The sequence below is a fragment of the Sciurus vulgaris genome, assembly GCF_902686455.1.
Source record: "Sciurus vulgaris genome assembly, chromosome: 2".
Lineage (NCBI taxonomy): Eukaryota > Metazoa > Chordata > Mammalia > Rodentia > Sciuridae > Sciurus > Sciurus vulgaris.
In genome coordinates, this window is record NC_136462.1 from 148745431 (window position 1) to 148766923 (window position 21493).

At 52.4% G+C, this 21493-nt stretch overlaps 1 protein-coding gene across 6 annotated transcripts; it reads right to left on the reverse strand.

The window, feature by feature from the left end:
• Positions 1-111: 111 nt before the first annotated feature.
• FURIN (furin, paired basic amino acid cleaving enzyme) lies at positions 112-15866 on the reverse strand. 6 transcript variants are annotated; one of them, XM_079126804.1, is made up of 17 exons: positions 12248-12425; positions 10957-11251; positions 7725-8061; positions 7262-7360; positions 7053-7148; positions 6591-6719; positions 6401-6477; positions 5969-6057; positions 5277-5449; positions 4557-4769; positions 4016-4116; positions 3804-3907; positions 3592-3709; positions 3300-3479; positions 2758-2882; positions 2536-2646; positions 112-2291 (listed from the first exon to the last, which is right to left on the reverse strand). In XM_079126804.1, the coding sequence occupies exons 3-17, from the start codon at positions 7899-7901 to the stop codon at positions 1699-1701; spliced, it is 2385 nt and encodes a 794-aa protein (XP_078982930.1). In that variant the 5' UTR covers positions 7902-8061; positions 10957-11251; positions 12248-12425; the 3' UTR covers positions 112-1698. The 6 variants fall into 6 exon arrangements, with proteins under 6 accessions (XP_078982930.1, XP_078982931.1, XP_078982933.1 ...); XM_079126805.1 differs by lacking the exons at positions 10957-11251; positions 12248-12425 and adding an exon at positions 15755-15866; XM_079126807.1 differs by lacking the exons at positions 10957-11251; positions 12248-12425 and adding an exon at positions 12846-12974 and having other exon boundaries at positions 2540-2646.
• Between the last annotated feature and the right edge of the window lie 5627 nt (positions 15867-21493).

Below are 21493 nucleotides of genomic sequence, written 5' to 3' on the forward strand. Positions count from 1 at the left end.
CAGGCAGGACATCACTAGGCCTAACTGGGCTCCAGTTCCTATCCCATTCCCCAGTCAGGACACAGCCAGTGGTCTTGGGAAGAACGATATCACCACACTGGAGGACAGACCTGGTTTGCATAGTCTGCACGTTTAATCACTTTAAAACTTCTAACATTATCTCGTGTCCATTAAATAGAACCAACAATGCTGGGCCTGTTTAAATTACAAGGAAAAAAAAAAATCACTGTGCACCAACCCAGTATCTTACAAAACCAGCCGGGCTGGCCACTAGGGTAGAGGGATGGGAGAGGAGGGGGCACCCCTGGGCAGGTGACTGGGTACCTGGAAGGGCTAGGGGAAAGAAAATGGGGCTCCCAGTTGGGAGGGGACTGATTGTCCTAATGGGAGGGGTGCAAAAGGCACGTCAGAAGAGGAGGTTTTGGGGGGACATAACAGGTCAGTGCTTTCTCCACTAGGGCACAGTGTTGGAGGGGACTTAGGTGCTACCACATGCCCGCCCCTGGCACTTGGAGAGCCAATGACCCATAAGCCCTTGGCACAAGCCCCATTTGAAACACAGATATCAGCCTGCCCCTCCCACCCTGACCCCCTTTCCTAGAGCCCGCCTGGCTGGCCTGCCTCTTCAAGACTTGGGGCTCAGCTACTTCTCACTCCTCAGCAACATGCTGCAGCCCCTTATACCTCAGGGGCTGGGCAGCCAGGGGAAGAGTAGGGTGGACATGGGCGTGAGAACGTGGGTGTGGTCCAGCTGCTACCCCCATTAAAAATACAAAAAAAAAAAAAAAAAAAAAAATATCAGCATCTAAAGTGAAATAATCACAAAGTGAAAATATATCCTCAAACAGCTCCTGAGATCCCCACAGGGGAAAGCAGCATTGGGTGGGAAGCGGGAGAGGCCGGCTGGGCCACCGTCCCTCCCCACCACCCACCCAGGGGCTCCGGGACTGTGAGTGCCAACAGCCCAGGCAGCTCCGGGCTCAGAAAACAGGGACTTGGGCCCTGGCGGGAGAGGAGGGTTCTAGAGATCAGAGGGTGGTCAGGATACCAGCATGGGCTCCCCCCAAGCTGCAGCCATGGCCCATACCAGCCTAGCTCAGCCTGCCTGACAGCTGTCATGGAGGCCTGTAGCACAGAGGCAGGGGACACACACACATGTGCACACCTGGAAGCACCTGCCTTGCCTTGGTCCCTTCCTATGATCGCCACTTCTGCCGAGGCTCACCAGAGGAGTGGGACAGGATTGGGGATGCAAAAGCCCTTGGTGAGGTGACCTTTCCTTCAAATACCTCCGAGGCCAGCCTCCCTGCTGCCTGGATGGGGACCATTATTGCTTTAGAGGGACAGGGAAGGGGCAAGAGCTGCAGCCTGGTTTGGGAATCCCGAGAAGGACTGCCCCTCTTCACTCCGCAGGAACTCCGGCTGGGGCCTAGGACTTGGAAAGCTGCCCTAAAGGTTTCACTCCTTTCTCCACATGGAGGGGTAGTGGGGGTGAGGCAAGGCCTTCCCCTTCCCCCAGCTGGTACTGGGGCCCTACCTTGGGCAGCCAAGTGGGCCCAAGGATGGGGTAGGAAGCAGTTTCTGCCCCTCTTGCCTCCCAGCTGGGGTCCAAACCCAGTCCCAAGATAAAAAAATACTTTGGTGAATTAAAAAGTGCCCAAGGAAGGGATTGGCTTGAGGGGGCGGGCAGTGGGCTCATCAAAGGGCACTCTGGTCTTTGATAAAGGCGGTCCTCTCGCCCCGGCCCTCATCCTCTTCTGAGTCTGACGGGCACTCCTCCTGCCAGGCTTCAGGGGGCAGACCCTTGTAGGAGATGAGGCCACGGTCCATGGTGTACACCTTCACCCCCCGAAAGCTGAAGCCTGAACGTAGTTGCAGGACCAGGAAGACAGTGACGAAGACCAGCACAATGAAGGCGCAGCTGAGGCCGGCCACCACCTCAGGCAGGTGAGAGGGCAGCAGCCCGGCCTGCAGCCGTGGCTCCGCCTCCACCTCTGGGGGCAGCCCTGGTGGTTGCTGCTGTGCGGGAGACTCGCGGCTGCTCTGGCTTTGCCTGGAGCACGTCTGCTCCACAGGGTCCAGGGAGGCGTGGCTGGGGCAGCTGAGGCAGTCTGTGGGAGCTGGACCCTGGCATGTGGCACAGGAGGCATGGCAGGGGGCACAAACACTGGCCCGGATGATTTCCATGTCGTTCTCAGTGCTATAGTGTGTATCAAGGATTTGGGGCGTGAAGCCTGGTGGGCAGTGCTGGACACAGCTTTTCTGGTGCAGGGAAAAGCCTTCCTCACACACTGCCAGCATAGAGAGAGAAGAGTGGTGTCAGTCAAGCAGACCACAGCTACGAGCCATGTAAACCCTCAGCCCCACGCCCATGGCAACCTGGTGAACCTATATCTGCAGCCCCAAGCACAGTCACCACAGTCCCCAGGACACCCCAGTTCTCTTAAGACCCCTTTACAGAGCTTCAGGACTGGCACCCACTGCCTCTCGCCCAGCTCAGGCCCCCTGCTGACCCCAACAGCTCCCACTACTGACCAACACAGGCTTGGCTGGATGTGAGGGTCTTGCAGCCGCTGCTCTCAGGAGGTGTGGGGAGCCCCTCAGGGGCTGTGCCATATAGTACAAGAGTGAACTTAGTCAGCGTCCCTATTCCAGAGGGGAGAGAAGCAAGGGTTAGAGAGCACCGGCATCACGCCCAGCATACCAGATCCCACCAGCTCCTTTCCTCGTTCCCCACCACTCAAGTGCCCCCAATACCATAGTTGTTGGCTTCGCTGGTGTTTTCAATCTCCAGAACCCACTCGCCAGAAGGGTCCTCATCCCAAGAATGGGTTGTCATGAAGGCCCAGTCATTAAACCCATCTGCAGAATAGTCATGTGGCCTGGAGGAGGGAGTTGCATATAGCCATCTGAGGCCTTGGGGATACCAGGCCAGGTGACACCTATCACAAAGCCAGGGGCCAAACACCCTTCACCCCATGCAGCACCAACACCCACTGGACTGAAAATGCCTACTGGCTTGGCTGTTTCTCAGGGGTCCAAATGTTCTCAACAAGCGGACTCTAGAGGTACAAGGGCATTTCATAAGGGAACACAACACTGGTGTTAAATAGGGAGAAGCCAGGGAGTCCTATGATACAAAGTGATCCCACAGGATAAAGCTGTCCCTCCCCAAATGCCAACAATGCCCCCACTAAGTAATATTTGATGGTGATTTTTAGGGGTGTGGGTGAATGATTGAATGTGGGTTGTGAGGAAGAAGAGAGCTGGGCAGGGTGGGCAGGGGACAGGGCAAGAACCTGGCAGCCAGTAGGGTGGAGCGGGTGCCCATGGGGCTGACCAGGTGGATGGCCAGGTCGCCACGGCGATTGTAGGACAGGGTGAGCCGCGCCTGAGCATGCTCTAGCCGGGTGATATGGTTGGGCTCGCCTAGACACGCAGTCACCGTCTTGCGCACCTCTAGCCGTTTGCCAATGTCCCTGTGTAGAAAGTATCATGGTGATGTGTCAACTTTGCCCAAAGTGACCAGTGGGCACCTCCTATAGCTTTTAGGCCCCACTCGCCTCCTCCTGGCCCAGATCCAGTTCTCACTTGGGCTCAGTTAGGATGTCCATGATACATTTCCGCTGGGGGGCCACCGTTGTCCAGTTCTGGGCTAGGGCCACCATGGCACCTGCATCCAATAATCCATAGCCATATGAGTGACTCACTGTGGGGACAAGGAAGGCAAGGTCAGCAGGAAGGCAGAGAATGCCCCTACCACCTACCTTGAAGTCCAGTCCACTGGGCTACCTTGCCCTTACCTTTCCGGCCCACACCATTGGTAGCCCAGTCATTAGCATTAAGATGGGCTGGCTTTGAGGTCTGAACCACCAGATGTTGCATGTCCCGCCAGGTGAGGTTCTTACTGCAAAGGAGGAAGAGGAAGGCCAGGGCTTAATCTTTTTGGAGAGAAGCTGGATACTAAAGTGTACTACATAGTACACTGAGACAGGGGTGTCCCTCATTCACTTACTTGGCCTCCAGGGTGAGAGCAATGATGCCAGCTGCCAAGGGGGCAGAGGCTGAGGTACCCGTGTGAGACTCTGTGCACTTCTGCCGCAAGTCAGTGGTCACCTGCCAGGAGACAAAAGTGCTCTGGTTTGTGATGGGTAGAGGGGGCTAGAAGGGCAACCTGCTTGTCTTCCATATGTCCACAGGCCCTGGATACCACCAATGGCATGGTGAGCAGAGTCAAGACACTTCCATTCCAACTGCATCTTGCTAACGTGCTGTGGCTGGACCAATGCATGGCCCCTTCTGGACCTTAGTTTCCAAAGGAATAAGGGAGTTCACCTAGAGCTTGGAGAGTAACACCTATTCTTATGGAGACTATACTTCTAAAGGGCTTCACAGCCCTAAAGAGTCTTAGAGATCTTCCAGTTTACATTCCATGATACCTAAATGGCTATAACCTAGCCACATGGGGATGAGGCAGATGGGGTCTGAAAGGGGACCTTGAGCAGAGCCAGCAACAGCCTCACTTCCCCCAGCTCCCTGCCCCAGGCAAGACTCACAATCTGCTTCTCATTCTGATTGCCACTGCTGTAAGTGGTAGCCAGTGTGGACGAGCAGGCCTCACTGTACCAGGGCACGTTGCCGAACTGTGTGGCACTACTGATGGACAGCGTGTAGATACTGTTGGTGTAGCCATCGCAGTTGCAGCTGTCATGCTCCCGGCCCCCATTCCCTGAGGCCCAGACAAAGATGGAGCCCAGCCCTCCGCGGCCCTGTGAACAAAGTGGGCTGGAGTCACTCAGGATAGGTACTTGGGGGAATAAAGACACTGCTATAGACTAGGAAGGCTAGAGTCTCATTCTCTGGGGACTTTGGGTCCACCTCTCACATCCCTTGTGAGATCCCTGATGGATTAGTATGTATGCAAAATTTATCTCTGTATACAAAATAAAAATAGACCAGGATTACCACCAAAATGCTCTAAGTAGTGATTTCTGGGGAGTAGGGTTATGGGTGATTTTTATTTAACTTACTCTTTTCTTGTCTTTTTAACAGGGCTGGGATCAAACCCAGGGCCTTGACCATGCAAAACATGTGCTCTACCACTGTGTTATACCTCTAGTCCTTAAGGTTTTAATAAACATGCTTTGTATATAATTAAAAATAAACGCAATAAGTAAAACAAAACAGAAAGAAGACAGCTATGGAGAGGACAGTGCCCAGTTAGCCCCAGGAGGCCAGGCCTGGTTTCCAGGACTGGGCCAGAACCCCCACCTCACCTGACTAACCCCCCGGAAAAAGGCCTCCTCGGCAAGGCGGGCTGGCCCATCCACTGTCTTGCCATCATCCTCAGGGCCCCAGCTGGCACTGTAGATGTGGATGTGGTTGGGGTTCAGGCCCAGTGAGCGCGCCTCCACCGCATCTGTCACCTCGCCATCCAGCATGCGCACCCCTAGCCACAGAAGGGACCAGAAGGATGCTGTGTGGGCCCAGCTGCTAAGGGCTCCTCTGGGGACCTACCCAATCCCACACTCCAGGGGAGGGACAGGAGAGGAGCAGGGGAGGGGGAAGGGTAGAGGTCAGTACTGGGAAATCCTGAGCCCCTAACTACTGCCTTTCCAGTACAAGATCCAAGGAGAGTAAGAGGACAGTGCCTTCTGCCCCTGGCCTCACATTCTGGGTTAGAAAGATTCTCAGTTCTCCGAAGAATGAGATAATCAAGGACTGCCATGTAAGGACTCAAGAGTGGGTTGTAAGGATTTAGAGTCCTGCTAAGAGACAACCACCCCACCTTACAGTACCATCAGCACTGGGAGTCCAGCTTTTTGAGTCACTAACAACCCCTATGGTCAAAAGGAACCCAGTGAGAATGTGGCAGGTGTGGCCAAAAGGAAAACGGGCAGAGTACACCCCAACCAGAAGGGCCCTCCCACTTCCAATATGGGATAGAGGGGCCAAGGCACACACCCACCTCCAATACGGGCATTGTAGGCCACGCCCACACCACAGACACCATTGTTGGCCACTGCGGCCACTTCTCCCGCGCACCGTGTGCCATGCCTACCAGGACCAAAAGCATAGCATTAGCAAAATGGACAAAGGACAGCAGATACAGAGAGGACAGTGCAGCCTGTGGAGTAGGAAGGATCAGCATACCCGTCTACCCACGACCACCATCCATGTGTGTGCACAGACCTCTGCCACACACACTCCACTAGGCCTGTGTCCATCTCCACTCTGATCAAACCCTCCCACACAATCCCAGCTGGACCAGGACTGTGGCACTCAGGTTTATGTGGTACCACATGTCTTGGGTAGGACATGTGGCACCCAGGCTCAGCCCTGTGTCCTTGGTGAAAGAAAGGAGAAGGGAGGCAGAGACCAGGGGTCTGCTATTTCTTACCTGTTGTCATTCATCTGTGTGTACCGAGGCTGGGGGTCAGGGTCCTGGTCATTGACATCAAAACTGGCCCCAGGATCCTGGAAAGGATGTGGCCATCGTCAGGCAGGAGCAGTCTAATCACATGGCAGAGTAGGAGGGCCCCTTGACACTCCTCAGCAGGAGCTACTGCCTCCCTCCCCCACCTCCTCACATAATTGCCTGCCAAGTCTGGATGGTTCTTCTCGATGCCGTCATCCAGGATGGAGACCACGATGCCATGCCCTGTGTAGCCCTGGGCCCAGGCCTCCTTCACATTCAGGTCCCGCTGAGTGACACCAGACTGTGAAGACACCCAATCTTATTACTTACAAGATGTGGTTGATTGTGTAAGGTTAGGACTAATTTGAAGAATCCTCTCACTCCTCTAAAAACTCATTCTCCACCCATCCCAGGTCTAGATAAGCCACCATTGCTCATCTGGCCTCTGTGGAAACATTAAGGGCTCAGGGAGGGCAACTTCCAGGCTTGGCAGGATGCACTGGGGAAAGATCACCCAGCTAAGGAAAGAAAAAGAATTAGAGAAAGTCTCAAAGTCAGTCTTATCCAACCATAGGACCTCAGAGTGGATGGATGAGTGTGTGGGGAGGGGACAAGTCCCCCAGATGCCACATACCAGGTACCACTGCTGGGGAAACTTGGGATCTGTGGGCTCCTGGTACACATCCCGCTTGGTCCTTCGCTTTACCACTTGCTGTTCCAGCCACAGCACCTGTGAGGGAGCAAGGGAGGGATGGTATAGCTTGAGTAGGGGGAGGAAGCAAGAGGGGCTCCTGAGAGTGCGAAGGGGAGGGTGACAACAAGAGGGGCTATGGTCACACTCACTTGAGGCTCCCTCTGTAGTCGGCTGTGCCGTGGGCGGTGAGGTGACAGGGATCGCTTTGTTACTGCTCGATGCCAGAAGTGGTAATAGTCTCCGAAGATCTGCAATAGAACAGGGAAACTGAGATGGGCTTTCCATCTGTCAGTCCCCAGGGAGGTGGTGGTGGGGGTTGGGGTGGACAACGGCATTTTCTCCCTGCCCACTGCCCAGGACCCTGTAAGAATAAGCAGGGGACTTCGCCCTCACTGGATATGCTGATTGTCTGAGCAACCTATGCTAAAAGCTCACAGGCAGGACAAGCCTCTGCTTCCATCCCAATGGCTACCCAGAACTTGCCTACTACCCAGGTGCCCTGAAAAGACAAGCCCAACTTTTTCCACCCTCTGGTGCCAGAATCACTGTCCTCACTGGCTCCATCCCCAGGTAATGTCCTGCGCCTAGGCCAGCAGGCCAGGACACACCTACCTGGCCCAGGTTGTGGAACCCATGTTTTCGTGCCACCCTGTCAGCCACGGCCAGGCCTCCAGGGATGTGCACAGCCCACGTGTTGGTGAAGACCTTCTGGCCGCAGGCATCAGTTGTCAGCAGGACCAAGGCTCCTGCTGCTGCTACCACCCATAGCAACCAGGGCCTCAGCTCCATGGGGGGGCAGGAGGCCGGAACCCTGGAGCTCCGTCTCCTTGGCCTGGTCACAGGGCTTCGGCTCCCACGTGCTTGCTCACTGCCTGTGGCCCGGGGCTGACTGGTGGGGGCATGGAGCCAAGATGGGCAGGGCTTTCGGGGAGAATGAGGGCTTCTGGCTCTAGAAGGAACGGGAAGAAGGGGGAAAGAGTCAGTCCCTCCCCAGCCACATGCTAAGGATGCCCTTCCTGCCCCATGACTCAATCAGGGTCCAACAGAGGCTCTGAGGAATCAGGTATAAAGATGCACACCTATAATTAAAGCTACTTGAGAGGCTGAGGCAGGAGGATTCCAAGTTTGAGGCAAGACTCAGCAACTTAGGAAGCCCCTGTCTCTCAAAATAAAAAATAAAAAGGGCTGGAGTTATAGTTCAATGGTAAAGCACCCCTGGGTTCAGTCCCCAGTATAAGAAAGAGGGTGTGTGTGCTAGTGGAAGAGAAAGGAGTTTAAAAAAACAACCAAAAAACCTGCGAAGAAATCCACCCTTCCAAGATCAGTGTGATAGACTGACACATGGACCACCCTATACACAAACATCTCCTTCCTAAGCCTTTCTCAAACAGGGAACAAGTACAACACAGAAGTGAGATGAAGAAAGAGTATCAAGTCTGAGTCCCTTTGCTTCCTCAAAATCAGAAACAACAAATAAAAACCATAATCAGAGCAAAAAGATATATTATAAAGCAGTATGTACATACAATCTTACTTTGTTTTTAAAAAACTATTTAAACACGCATATTTATACATAACCCAAAACAAAATCTGGAAGGACACACGCTGAAATGTTAACAATGGTTCTCTCAAGATGATGACAATTTTCAAGTAATTGTTATTTCCTTCTCTGTATCATTGTATATTATCCACAATAGCTAGGTGTATTTTATAAAGGAATAAAAGTGTTGGCTTTTTAAAGGTTTTTAAATGAACAGGGTCTACCCAACTCACTATAGAGTTTTCTGGTTCAGCAAAACAGGTTCAGCCAGAGGGAGTTATTCACAAAGCCCACAGTTCCTGGGAGGAAAAAAATGGTCAGCCCAAATTGGGATGAAGCCTGGGAGCACATGCTTGGAGCACAGGGGATCCCCAAGGCTTCACCTCCCTCTAGGACTGAGATGCCAGCCATCTGAAAAGTCAGGGGGCCAGGTCCTTTCTACTGTTCTCTGGGGAATGCTGGGGCTGCCCAGCCCTGCCTTACCTGGGGGCCACCCCCTTGCTTGCTCTAGGCCCACCACCTTGTGTAATCAGAGCTGGGCAGCCAGGGCAAACAGTAGCTGCTAAGCCAGGAGCGCCAAGGTGAGGCTGAATCAATAGTCAGTGTGTTGTTTTTCCTTCTTCAGCAAACAGAGAGCTGGACCTCTCTGCCTGGGGCCACATAACTATCCCCACATAGGGACCCTGACTAGCCAGAAGCCAAGCTCCTGGGGTAGGCAGCAGTTGGGGTAGTCCCAGTTGGGTTGCTGGGGGTACCCTGTCTCAGTGGAAAGCTCCTTGAGTTACTTAGGTGCCTGCCCACAGGGCCCCATGCCCCTACCACGCCCTTGGCCCAGCCCCAAAGGAGGCCCATACTGCCAGATGGCAAATGAAGGTACCCCAGCTCACACAGGCCCTGGGGAGCTGGGCAGGCAGGCTGGACACTGGCAACCCCTTGCTTCTCCAGGGGCTGTCCTCAGCCACAACCACCCTCTCTGGCTGCCGTAGTCCCACCCAGCAGGCTGGGGGTGGGGGATTCCACATAATTCCTGGGGTATTTTCAGTTTACACCAAAATAACCTGACAGCTGATGGCAGGAGACATTTATGATGCAGCTCCTCCACACCCCTGATGGGCAGAGCCCACAGGGCTCCATGACAGGCCTAGGAGCCGAAGTTCTGTGAAGCTTTGGGCAGCTAAAGCCAGCCTAAGCAATGGCTGGGCATCTGCATACCCCAATCCTAGGGAGTGAAGGGACCCTGAGCCCACATTTAAAAGAATATGGGGCCAGGCACTGTGGCACATGCCTATAATCCCAGCAACTCAGGAGGCTGAGACAAGAGGATTACAAATTTGACTCGAGACTCAACAATTGAGCGAGACCCTGTCTTAAATTTAAAAAATAAAAAAAGAACTGGGGATGTGGTTCGGTGGTAAAGAGCCTGTGGGCTCAATACCAAAAATAAAATAAAAATAAAAATAAAAGGATATGGGGCCCAGGGGGCAGAGCAATATGGAAAGAGGGTCTCTGTTTTTTCCCCCAGGGTGTGGGGGGGTGCATTAGGAATTGAACCTAGAGGTACTCTACCACTGAGCTATATCCCTAGCCCATTTTATTTTTGATACAGGATCTTGCTTCATACTTGTGATCCTCATGCCTCAGTCGTCTGAGTAGCTGAGATCTTCCCCGGTTCTTGCTACATAGCTGCCTTGTGGATCCAGATGTCACGTAAAACGCCACTGACCACGGTGCTATGAGCCTTCAAATCTAATGCTGGATTCATTTGGGTCTAGCCCAGGTTTCAGCACACTGTAGATGGAGCTGCAGATGCTTGGCATTAAAGGTGATTAACCAACTATCTAATTACCTTGCAGCACCCAGAAAGAAAGCAGGCTTCAGGCACAATTGAATAGCCCCCAAGAAAGAGGGCCTGCCATCCTATACCTAGTGTCCCTAGCCATAGTAAGGTGTCCTTATGGCTTCCAGAGCCCCAAAACCCTCAGACAGCTTTGTCTCAGCATCCAGGACAGAGGAAGAATCCTGGCCACACACACACATAGAGCAGGAGCTGAGAACAATGAATGAATGGGCTTCTCCCCACCCCCATCTCAGACTCTGACTCACCCTCTGAGTCCCAGTTGTCTTAAACCCTGAGACTTGCTGTATTTCTAGTTCCTTGCGATGGAAGGGACCTGAGCTCCAGGATTGACCAGAGAGAGCTGTGGGTACTCTTCCTGACTGTTGTTCTTTGGGCAAAGCCCATTTCTCCAGTCTCAAACCTTCCCAACACAGATGGCTACCTCACCGCACCTGCACTGCACCTACCTCAGGTCAGGTTGCTGTTTTCCAGGCACTGGAGGTTCCCACACAACCACAGAACAAGCCACTGAGGGTCACTGGAAAATCCAATCAGATCTCTCTTTCCATCAAAGACCCCAAGACAGGTCCTGTTACAGGCACTGGGAGGCTCCCAAGAAATTCTGACTCCTAGTTCCTGTTCAGCTACTATTTGCTGTGTGACTTTAAACAAGTCACTTCCTCTGTCTGGGCCTCAGTTTCCTTGATGGTAAAAACTGTTAGACCAGCGGTTTTCAAACTTTTTTTGTAAAGCCACAGAATCCTTAAAAAAAAAAAAAAATCAAATCTTATGTGGAAGCTCTGTAGAGAATAGTAAAACTAGGACTGCTCTGGTTAAGTTGGGGCAAGCTTAGCTACTCTCCTACACTGTTGTTCACACCTGGCCAACAGCTGCCCAGCCAGCATTAAGGGCACATCACCTGGATTTCCTTCCCTCACACCCCAGCACTCTCGGGTAGATGAGGGTCTGCCCCTGCCGGGGAAAGAGATGAGGGTGATGGGAAAGCAGGTACTGACCAGACAAGTGATTGCCATCAGACCTGTCTGGCAATTGGGCCGCCCCTCGGTCCAGCCACCCCACGGGGACAGCAGGGGCCTCCACCAGGCCTCGGCAGGAGGCAGTCCTGGAACCTACCTGAGTCAGTCGGCCTGCCAGCATCCCCGAAACCCGCACCCGAGCGCGCCCGCCACACAGGTGTGCGGACTGAGGCGAGGACCCAGCGTGAATAATCCCCTCTGCCTCACGAATTGCCGCTCCGCTCCTCCCCTCTCCCGGCGGGACGCAGGCCCTCCCCGGCCCCGGAGTGGGCGAGCCGGCGGCGGCCCCGGAGGACAGCGGGGAGGCGGGAGCACCCAGCGCCTCCGGAATTCTCTCCCCATCCCGCCCCCAGCAGGGGCCCCGCAGGCGCTTCCTGGGGTCAGAGGGCTCGCCCCGGCCCCAAGCGGAAAAGTACCGGCACCGGTAGGGGCCGGGGCCGGGGCCCGGGCGCTCAGGTGGGCTACCGAGCGCCCTTCCCGGTCCCCGCGGCTCCACCCTCGGGACCGGCCCCGGAGCCAGTTCCAGAAGCCGGGCGGGCAGCGAGGGCCCGGGTCAGGGCTGCCCCGACACCAGCGCCCCCGATTCTTCCCCGCCGGGGCACCCGGGCCGCGGAGCTGGCTCTCCTGGGGCACGGCGGCCCGGCCCGCACGGCTCTCCGCGGGCCCGGCTCCCCGGCGCGCTGCCTCCCTGGGCCCCGGGCCCCGCGCCGTCGCTGCTTACCCTGGGGAGCCCGGGCGGGGAAACTTTTCCAGGCGAGCGCCGCGGCGGCTCGGGCGCCCCTCGGCCGAGCGGAGAGCCCGGCGGCGGGGGCCTGGGCTCGGCGCGGTCCCCGCGCCAGCAGCAGCGTCACGGTGCGGAGGCGGGGAGGCGCGGCGGCGCGGCCTCGGCCCGGCCGGCGACCAGGGCAGGGCTCGGCCTCGCTCCGGCTCGGGCGGGGGCAGCGGCCGGGCCGCGGCGGCGCGGCTTGTTTACTCGGGCCGCTGTCACGGCGGCGGCGGCCCGGGCTCCTCCTCCTCCGCCGCCGCGCCCCTCCCCCTCGCGGCGCCACCTCCGCGCTCCCCCGGCCGCCGCCGCCGCCGCCGGCCCCGGCCCGCCGCGCAGCCCAGCCCATGCCGCACAGCCCCGGCCCGCGTTCGGAGCGCGAGCGCCGCACGCCCCTGCAAGCCCGGCCCTGCGGCCTTCTGGGGCGCCCGCTGCCTTGACTCCCGGTAGGCGCAGGTAGGACGTGGGGCCGGTGATCCCAAAGCCCTCACGGCCGCCAGCGCGCCCCCCAGACCCCAGAGTCCGCGTCTCTGTCCCCGGGTTCGGCTCTTCGTACCGCGAGCTCCCTGGGCAGCTGCTTGCGGAAACCCGAACTCGGAACCATCCTGAGAGGATGGAAAGGGAAGGGCCTGGAGAGTCATTCTGAGCCCAGCCTCGGCAGGACTCTGGGAAGCTGGCACTCTCCCCACCTCCGCCACCCGCCCCCAGCGCTTCCCCGCTCTCCCAGCTCTTCCTGAGTCCTGAGTTGAGTGCCCTGGGATGGCAGACCTGGGGCATGCCACTTGGAGGTCCTACCTCCCAGCGGTAAGACAAACCTCGCGGCCTGCTGTTAGAGGAGTCACGATTTTATTTGCTTCTGTTTAGATAGGTGGATATATAAGCAGAAGTAACCCACCTCCTTTTAATCTCCCCCCCCACCAACGACATGCCAGGCACCCAACCAGTCACTTCAGATTATCTCCTCCTTAGGTACATTATTTAATCCACATAATCCTTTCAGACTGACATTATTAATCCCATTTTACAGATAAGGAAACTGAGGTGCACAAAGTTTAAATAATTTTCCCTAAACTAGCAGGCTTCGGAGCCTGGAAGAGACCTGGGGTTTTGGCAGAGTCTGAATCCAACTACTTGCAATATATCAGCCGAAGCCTCTCCCTCCCTGGGTTCCTGCCCTAGAAAACGTCTGTGCTACTTGGCTGAGATGGACACTGCTTGAGCTGAGAAAGAAAAGAGGGAAAATGTGGCCAAAAGCTCTGCAGACTGGGTTATTCCAAGGTCGTGGAGTAGCCTCTGCCCATCCCTTCCCACTCCCTGTGAGATAACCTGGCCAGCAGAGTGCTATCCTGTCACCTCCTTCACAAAGGTTCCGGGATAATGATAAAAACAAATGCCACTGAGTGCTCACTGGAGCCAGGCACCATTCTAAGCCAGTTCCATGTATTAACTCTTTTTATTCTCACCACAAACCCCATGAGATAGGTACAGTACTGTTTTCCTTTAGGAGCTTGTATTTAATTTTATTTTGAGACAGGGTCTTGCTAAGTTGCCCAGGCTAGCTGGAACTTGTGATTCTCCTTCCTCATCTTCCCCAGTTAGCTGCCCAGGTAGCTGGGATCACATGCATATACTGTCTTCGAAGTGGGGTTTTTTTGTTTGTTTGTTTTTGCAGTACTGGAGATTGAACTGAGGGCCAAGCAAATGCTCTACCACTGAGCTACATTCCAGCCTTTTTTCTTATTTTGAGACAAGGTCTTGTGCAACTGCCCAGGCTGGCCTTGATCTTGTAATCCTCCTGCCTTCCCCTCTCAAGCAGCTGAGATTATAGGCATGCACCGCCATGTCCTGTTTCCATTAGGTGCCTTTTATGCATCACCAACTACATTTGATAGAGGAGGAAACAGTCCCAGAGAGGTTAAATAATATTCCTAAGGTTACTCATGTGAAAGGTCAACCAGCAAACTTGGGTTCAAGTCCCTGTGGCAATGTTTTGTATTGTACCACCTTAACTTCTCAGAGTCTCTGTTTTCCCCTCTTTAAAATAGAGATAATATTCAATTAATGGGTTTAGGTACTTTTGGGACACCCTTACAAACCCTGCAGAAAATCGAAGAATGTGGGGGTCCTCAAAGCTGGGAAATAAGTCTGTAAATCCATAAATCTGTTTGACTCCCTCCCAGTTTAGGGACTTCCCCCCAAAAGGAGCCAAAACTTCTAGGGGCCACCCTGGGGTAGCCCCTACCATCACCAACCATAGTTGGGAGAACAATGCTCCTGTAGTGAGACTGAGGCAGGAAGTGAGTCACATTTCTTCCTCAGGCTATGAGCAAAAGAACCCCATTGAGGGGAAATAGGGACAGGGCTGGCCCCACCTCACATGGGAGTCCCCCAGTGCCCCTCCTTTGTGTCCTCTGGCCTAGAAGAAAGGTCAGCTCAGAAAGAAGGCACTACAGGCTACCTTGGGTACCCTGCCCCTCCTGGGGGCTGGTCTGAGGCAAGCCACTATGGGTCTTTGGAGAAGGAAGGGCCAGCTGGGGCTCAGAAGAATGCCACCCTGGCAGGGACTGTGCAACTTCCCCATTTCTTCTGCCAGCTTGTTCTTCCTTGGCATAAAGGCAGAATTCATTAAACTGTGTTGCTCAAAGGTACATCACCAAGGGGGTGGGAAGAGGAGGCACTGAGCAGGTAAGCACCTGCCCTGCTTCACCCAGAACCTCTCCACTTTGGTCCTTCTCACATTCTGGGGTTTCCCAGAAGATTGTATTTTGCACAGTTCTGCCTAGAAAGAATTTGGAAGCCACTCTTTTGAGATACCTCTGGAAAGAATCCAGCTGCCCCAGCTGAGGACTTCAGCCTTTATCTCTTTGAAACAAGTCCTGGGCGGCAGGTATTGTTCTCTTTATCTGTCCCACCTGATTGATCTGAGGCCTCAGGGCCTAAGAAACTAAGCTGTCTCTAAAGCTCAGGACTTGTGACTTGGGGCTTTAGGAGCCCAAGGTCCTCTTTGGTGAGGGATTATACTGCAGTTAGTAGTTAGTAGGATGATAGGAGCATGGAGATGGGAGAAGTAGGGCCTGCTTGATAGGTAAGTGCTGGGGACAGGAGGGGCTAGAAAGGGGTTCCCACTTTCCCTGCAGGGATCTGGGAGAAAGGGTCCAACAGCCAGACCTCTCTTTATCCTTGGATTTGGAGCTAATCCATGAGGCTCCTTAGTAACTATAGAGTAATCACAGTCCTAAACTCCCCAGTTCCATCATCCCCTTGGGGTGCTCTAGGAGTCCCTATCTCTCAAACCACTTCCCTGCCTCATACACTTCAAATAAAGCCTTCAGCAGCAGCACCCATGCCTGATTTTAATCAAACTGTACACAATATCCATGCATGTATAGAAGGGTGTACAACAAAATTTAACTGGTGCTTCTTCTGAAAGGAACTTGAGAGCTTTTCATTTTCTTTTTTACTTACCTTCATTTTCAGGAGTGTCTACGATAACTTTTCTAATGTTATATTAAAGGTTCAAGTCATGCAGAATTGAAGAAAGTATGCCCATACTTCACCATCGAGCTCCAGATCACCTGGGATCCATCCTATCACTGTTGCTTCCCCTGCTGGCTGCTGGTGCCACAGTCAGCTCCTCTTCTGTCACAAGGCACAGCCCTTCCAGTTCTTGCTAAACCACTTTGGGAAAACCTCCTTTATATGACAGGCAAACAGGGTGTCTGTGGGTGAGGGGGAGGAGCTGGAGGTTAGAAGTGAGTTGGTGGTGAAATATCTGGTCATGCTGGGACTGGATCCCAACATGGCCAGCCCTTCTCATTTTCCCATTTGTTGGGGTGGGTCTGCACTTACCTTTTACCATCTTGCTCTATCATATCCCAGACACTTGTTGGTTTAATGGCTTCCTTTGGCCAGCTCCATGTCTTCTCCCTTGTTTTCAATACCCAGCCAGTGCTACAGTCAGGCATCTAGTAAATGCTTTGGGCACAATCTCTTCTGTCAGAGAGATGTTCATTGAGCACCAGCTGAATGTCAGACCTTGGTGCTTCAGAGCTGGATCCCTTAGGGCTTGTCCTCAGGAATCCAGAGGCTGCCTCTGGGAGAGTTGAAAGGAGGTATGAGACTCACCTGAATCTTCCTGAATTTGGGACCTCCATGATCTTGAGTTTCAACAAACCTGCTGCCCTTCCTTAGCCCTCTTGATCCAGAACAGTAAGACACCAATCGTCTTATCTTCTTGTTGAGTTCTCCAATTGGTTTGTCATCTGAAACAGGGTCTCTCAACCTCAACTATTGATGTCTTGGGTTGTGGGGAATGTCCTACACATTGTAGGATGTTCAGCCACCTCCCTGGTCTCCAAACACTAGATGCCAGTAGCACCCCCATTCCTATAACCACCAAAAAGTTTCCCAGACATTACCAAATCACTTCCAGTGGCAAAATCACTCTTAGTTAAGAACTGCTCATTCACATTAGGGAATGGAAATGTTATAGGTTGGAGGCAACAGGAGTTGTGGCCTGGAAACTGTGCACCAAGAGAGCTCCCAGGTCCCAAACTGCCTAGTATAGCAACATGACAACAGGATTACTTAGTGGTCAGGGCAAATAATCAGATGGATCTTCCTGACATCTGAGGACATCACTTTCAGAATGTTAATGATAATGCTGAATCAATGATGTGTGCATTTGTAGTCCCAGCACTTGGGAAGCTGAAGCAGGAGGGTCTCATGAGTTCAAGACCTGCCGGTACAACAGGCAGAGACCCTATCTCAAGGAAAACAAAAATAAAAAGCAGAATGCAAAGCACAGTGCTGGTACCTGTAATCCCAGCTACTTGGGAGGCTGAGGGAGGAGGATCGCAAGTTCCAGGCCGTCTGGGCAACTTAGTGAGACCCTGTCTGAAAATAAAAATAAAAAGGACTAGGGACATAACTCAGTGGCAGAGCTTAGCACGCGAGAGACCATGGGTTCAATCCCCAATACTACAGATAAATAAATAAAAGAACAAAATAAAAAAGGGCCATACTCTTGTTTGCTAAGGTAGAAAAGTGGATGAGACATCTTAGCATTAACTATATGCAGAGAGCATATCAGTGGATGGTTGGGAAAGGAGGCAGGGAGGAGCAAGAGGACACCTGGGATGATAGATATGATTATTATCTTGACTGTGGTAATGGTTTCATGGGTATGTACATATTTTAAAAAGTATCAAGTTGTATCCTTTAAATACATGCAGTTTACAGTGTATCAATTTAACCTCAATAAAACTTTTTAAAATATGTTTAATTGTTTGAAGTTTTAATGCTTGAAGGGCATTATTTTGAAAATTCAATCATGTGATTGGCCCACTTTCTTTCTTTCTTTTCTTTCATTCTTTCTTGTCCTGGGGATTGAACCCAGGGCACTTTGTCAGTGAGCTACATCCCCAGCCCTTTTTCTTTTTCAAATTGTTTTTAGTTGTATATGAACACAATGCATTTATTTAATTAATTTATTTTTATGTGGTGCTGAGGATTGAACCCAGTGCCTCACACAAGGCAAATGCTCTGCCACTGAGCCACAACCATATCCCCCCACCAGCCCTTTTTCTTTTTAGAGACAGGGTCTTGCTAGGGTGCTTAGGAAGGTGCTAAGGTGCTAAGGTACTTCCTAAATTGCTGAGACTAGCCTCAAACCTGTAATCTTCCTGTCATAGCCTCTGAAGTCACTGGGATTACAGGCATATGCCACTGTGTCCAACTGTGAGTAGCCCATTTCTTGACTGCATGCTATAAATGAGGGGTCACCGGGGTACTTAAAAAGAAATAACAGCAAAAAGAAAATGATCATGGATACAGGCTTGATCTAAGAAAGGAAGCAAAGGAATGGCAACAACAATTGGCTCCATGGTCCCTCTGTAAAGCCAGCCTGTCCTCGGCTTAGGAAAGCATAGGAGAGTCTTTCAGTTGGATGATGCTATCAAACCAACATGTCTCGAATGGTATTATCAGGGGTTTGGGAAAATAAAATAACAAATGTAGTGCTGGCTGCCAGGGAAGAAACAGATGATTGTGGAAATTACAGGCTCCTCCACTGACTTTAATCCCTAAAACAAACATTGCTGGGGGAAAAGTCAGTTAATACCCCAAGGAGGGAGGGCACTCTCTCTCAATGGGGCATGGTGCACCTGGGGAGCAGCACACACCTATGGGAGCCCAGTGCCATGTGCCAACCTGCTCATAGGTTACAGGCTCATGCCTGAGGGGCTGCACTTGGCAGGAGGGAATGCCTGAGATGCCCAAAAGGGAGGGTCATGAGTAGCAAGAAAGAGGGGCCCTCACTAGGGATCCAGATGCTTCTGAGTTGATGAAGAACTCCTTAGAGGTTCTTGGGAGCCCCCAGGCAAGGCAGGGGAGCAAGGAGAAAGGTTGTAATAGGGATAAATTATATGTGGAAACACAAACTTCTGTTGTGAAAGGTTGAGTGTGCACCAGGTGTTCATTCATTTCTCCAGTATTGATTGAGCACCTACTGAATACAGGACCTCTTTCAGTGCCCCAGTTTCCAAGGAAGTTCAGATTGCCCAAGTACTTTGGAAAACAATAATAAAGAAGGTAATATGGCTAGGCACAGTGATGCCTGCCTGTAATCCCAGTGACTCAGGAGACTGAGGAAGGAGAATTTAAAGTTCAAGGCCAACCTGGACAACTTAGACCCTGTCTCAAATAAAAATATAAAAAGGGCTGGAAGTTTAGCTCAGTGGTGAAGCACTTGCCCAGTATGCAAAAGGCCCTGGGTTCAATACCCAGCACTGCAAATAATAATAACAATAATAAAGGCAGCAATTGATAATTGGGTTCTGGGGGATGGGGAGGGGAGGGGAGAGGAGTGAGGGAAAGGGGAAGGGCTACTGACCCTGGGGCATCAGGGAAGGCTTTTGGGAGGAAGTGATCTTGGAGTCAAGGTTCAAGAAAGAGGCATGGGGTATGGATATGGAGGAAGGGCCTCCTAGGTGAAGGGAAAACAAGAACATGACCCAGGGGTTGAACTCATGCATCTGAAGAACAGACACTTCTTGGAGCACTATGTGGGGGCAAGAGTGGAAAGAGAGGAGATGAGAGGTAGACAAGATCTAGATCATGGAGCACATGACAGGCTGGGTCTTGATGTCAAATTAATTCCCAGAGTAATGGGCAGTTTTGGAGAATTCTACTAATTAAACTTTTTGTGTGTGTGGTGCTGGGGACTAAATCCATAGCCTCACACTGGCTAGGCAAATGCTCTACCACTGAGCTACATCCCTAGTCTTTTTTTAATCTTTCATTTTGAGAGAATGTCTTACTAACTTGCCTAGGCTGGTCTTGGACCTCCTCTGCAGCTGAGATTACAGGCATGGACCACCTTAGCCAGCTAATTTACCCTTTTAAAGGCCCTTCTGTCTATAGTGGAAAGAAAAGGTATACAGGGAAGAGTGGGAGTCCACAGCAGCCCTACACAGGAAGCACCACAGGTAACCCTCCTGATATGTTACTCATGGTGGGGAGTGGGAGGACTGACTTGGGAAAGCTGGGTGACTTTCACAAACCAGTGCCCCATGGGCACTGAGCAGCCTGAGAAAGGATGGTCAGAGAGGATCTGTACATCCAGCCTGGGAAGAGGGGATTTCAGCAGGACAAGAGCTGGCAGTGGGGCAGCCAGGCCTCAAATCCCACAACCCAACCACTTCACTGGGTTCAGTTGCTTCTCCCTAAACCACAACTCTTGGGCATCTTTAGCAGGAGACTTGGCAACCAACACTTTCAGTTAGCAGCAAAAACTCACAAATCACTCATTGGCTCATCTGTGTTGGGCACCATGCTTAGTGCTTTACGATGATTGCCTAATTTACAGCTCACAACAAACCCTCGAGGCAGGCACCCAAGTGTTATTATTCCCATTTCACAGATTCAGAAAGTGAGGCCTAGAGAACTTGCTAAGAGTCAGTTAGGAAGAGAAAGCCTCAAGATTTGAGCAGAGGAGTATGAATGGAAGCACACACACTTAAACCACTCTGCTTTCTGCCTCTACAAAAGGGTTGAGCTGTGACTGAATCAGATACAGATTCACTCAGGCATCTCGTTGTGGGAGGCTCAGTTATGATTCACACTTGACTTTTTCTTGGAAAAGTCTTGTTCACCTGCATTCTCATAGTAGTACATGTTGGTTTTTTGATACCATTGGTGCCAATTAATCACTGAACTGTCCTCCTCTGTACCCCACCCCCCTAAACCTGGCAGGAGAAGTACAGTGTGCTGATCACTAGCCCAGCTCTGAATTCAAATTCAGCTCCAAAACGCCCTTGAATACCACCAGGAAAATGACATAACTTCCCAGGGCCTCAATTTCCTCATCTGCGAAATGGGGTACAAAAGCACCTAATTCATGAGGTAATACCTATAAAGTGCTCAGCCCAGAGCCAGGCCAACAACAATGGCTGCTGTGAGGGTGCTCCATCCTCCTTCCTTCTGAGACAGGAGAGCTCTTTTGGTTGGCCGCCGGAGGAGACTTCTCTGACCTTGCTACCTTGGCCCACACCCAGGCTTTCGTGGGCGGATCTCTGCCCGCACTGCAGTTCTTCTTAGAGAGCTCTTCTTTTCCTCGCAAGAGAGCAGCCAGTCTTCTTGCCTGGCTGCCTATGCTTGGTGTAGCCTTTCAGTGTAGCCTGGTTCCTGGATGGCCCATGGGGTGCCTGTGCCCTCGTGTCCATTTTGCAGGACACTTGCTCCTTTGACCCTTTACCCCTGAGGTCAGAGGTCAACAAACAGTTCTCCCAGGCAGTACTTTTCAACTTGTTCACATCATGACACTTGGAACATGTGGGCAGGTTGCTGGGGCCAGTGGATAAGGCTGATTGAGGCTGGTGAGGACTTGTTGACAGCTGCTACGCAGACCCTGGTGCCTGCTTGGGGTGGAATGAAAGGAAACCAGAATCCATTTCAGGGTTTGGGGATGTAGCTCAGTGGTATAGCAAAGCCTGGGGTTCAGTCCCCAACACCATATACACACGCACACACACACACACAAGTGGGAATAGAATTCATTTCAGGTATACTAGAGGGCAGGGCTCTCGAAGGGGTCCCTGGTGGTCTAGCCACATGGGGGATGGTGGCTATTGCTGAGTTCTCTTCTCACGGGGTCCTGGCAGGAATGATCTTCCCAACCTTCTGGTTTTTAGAGAGGAGGGGTAA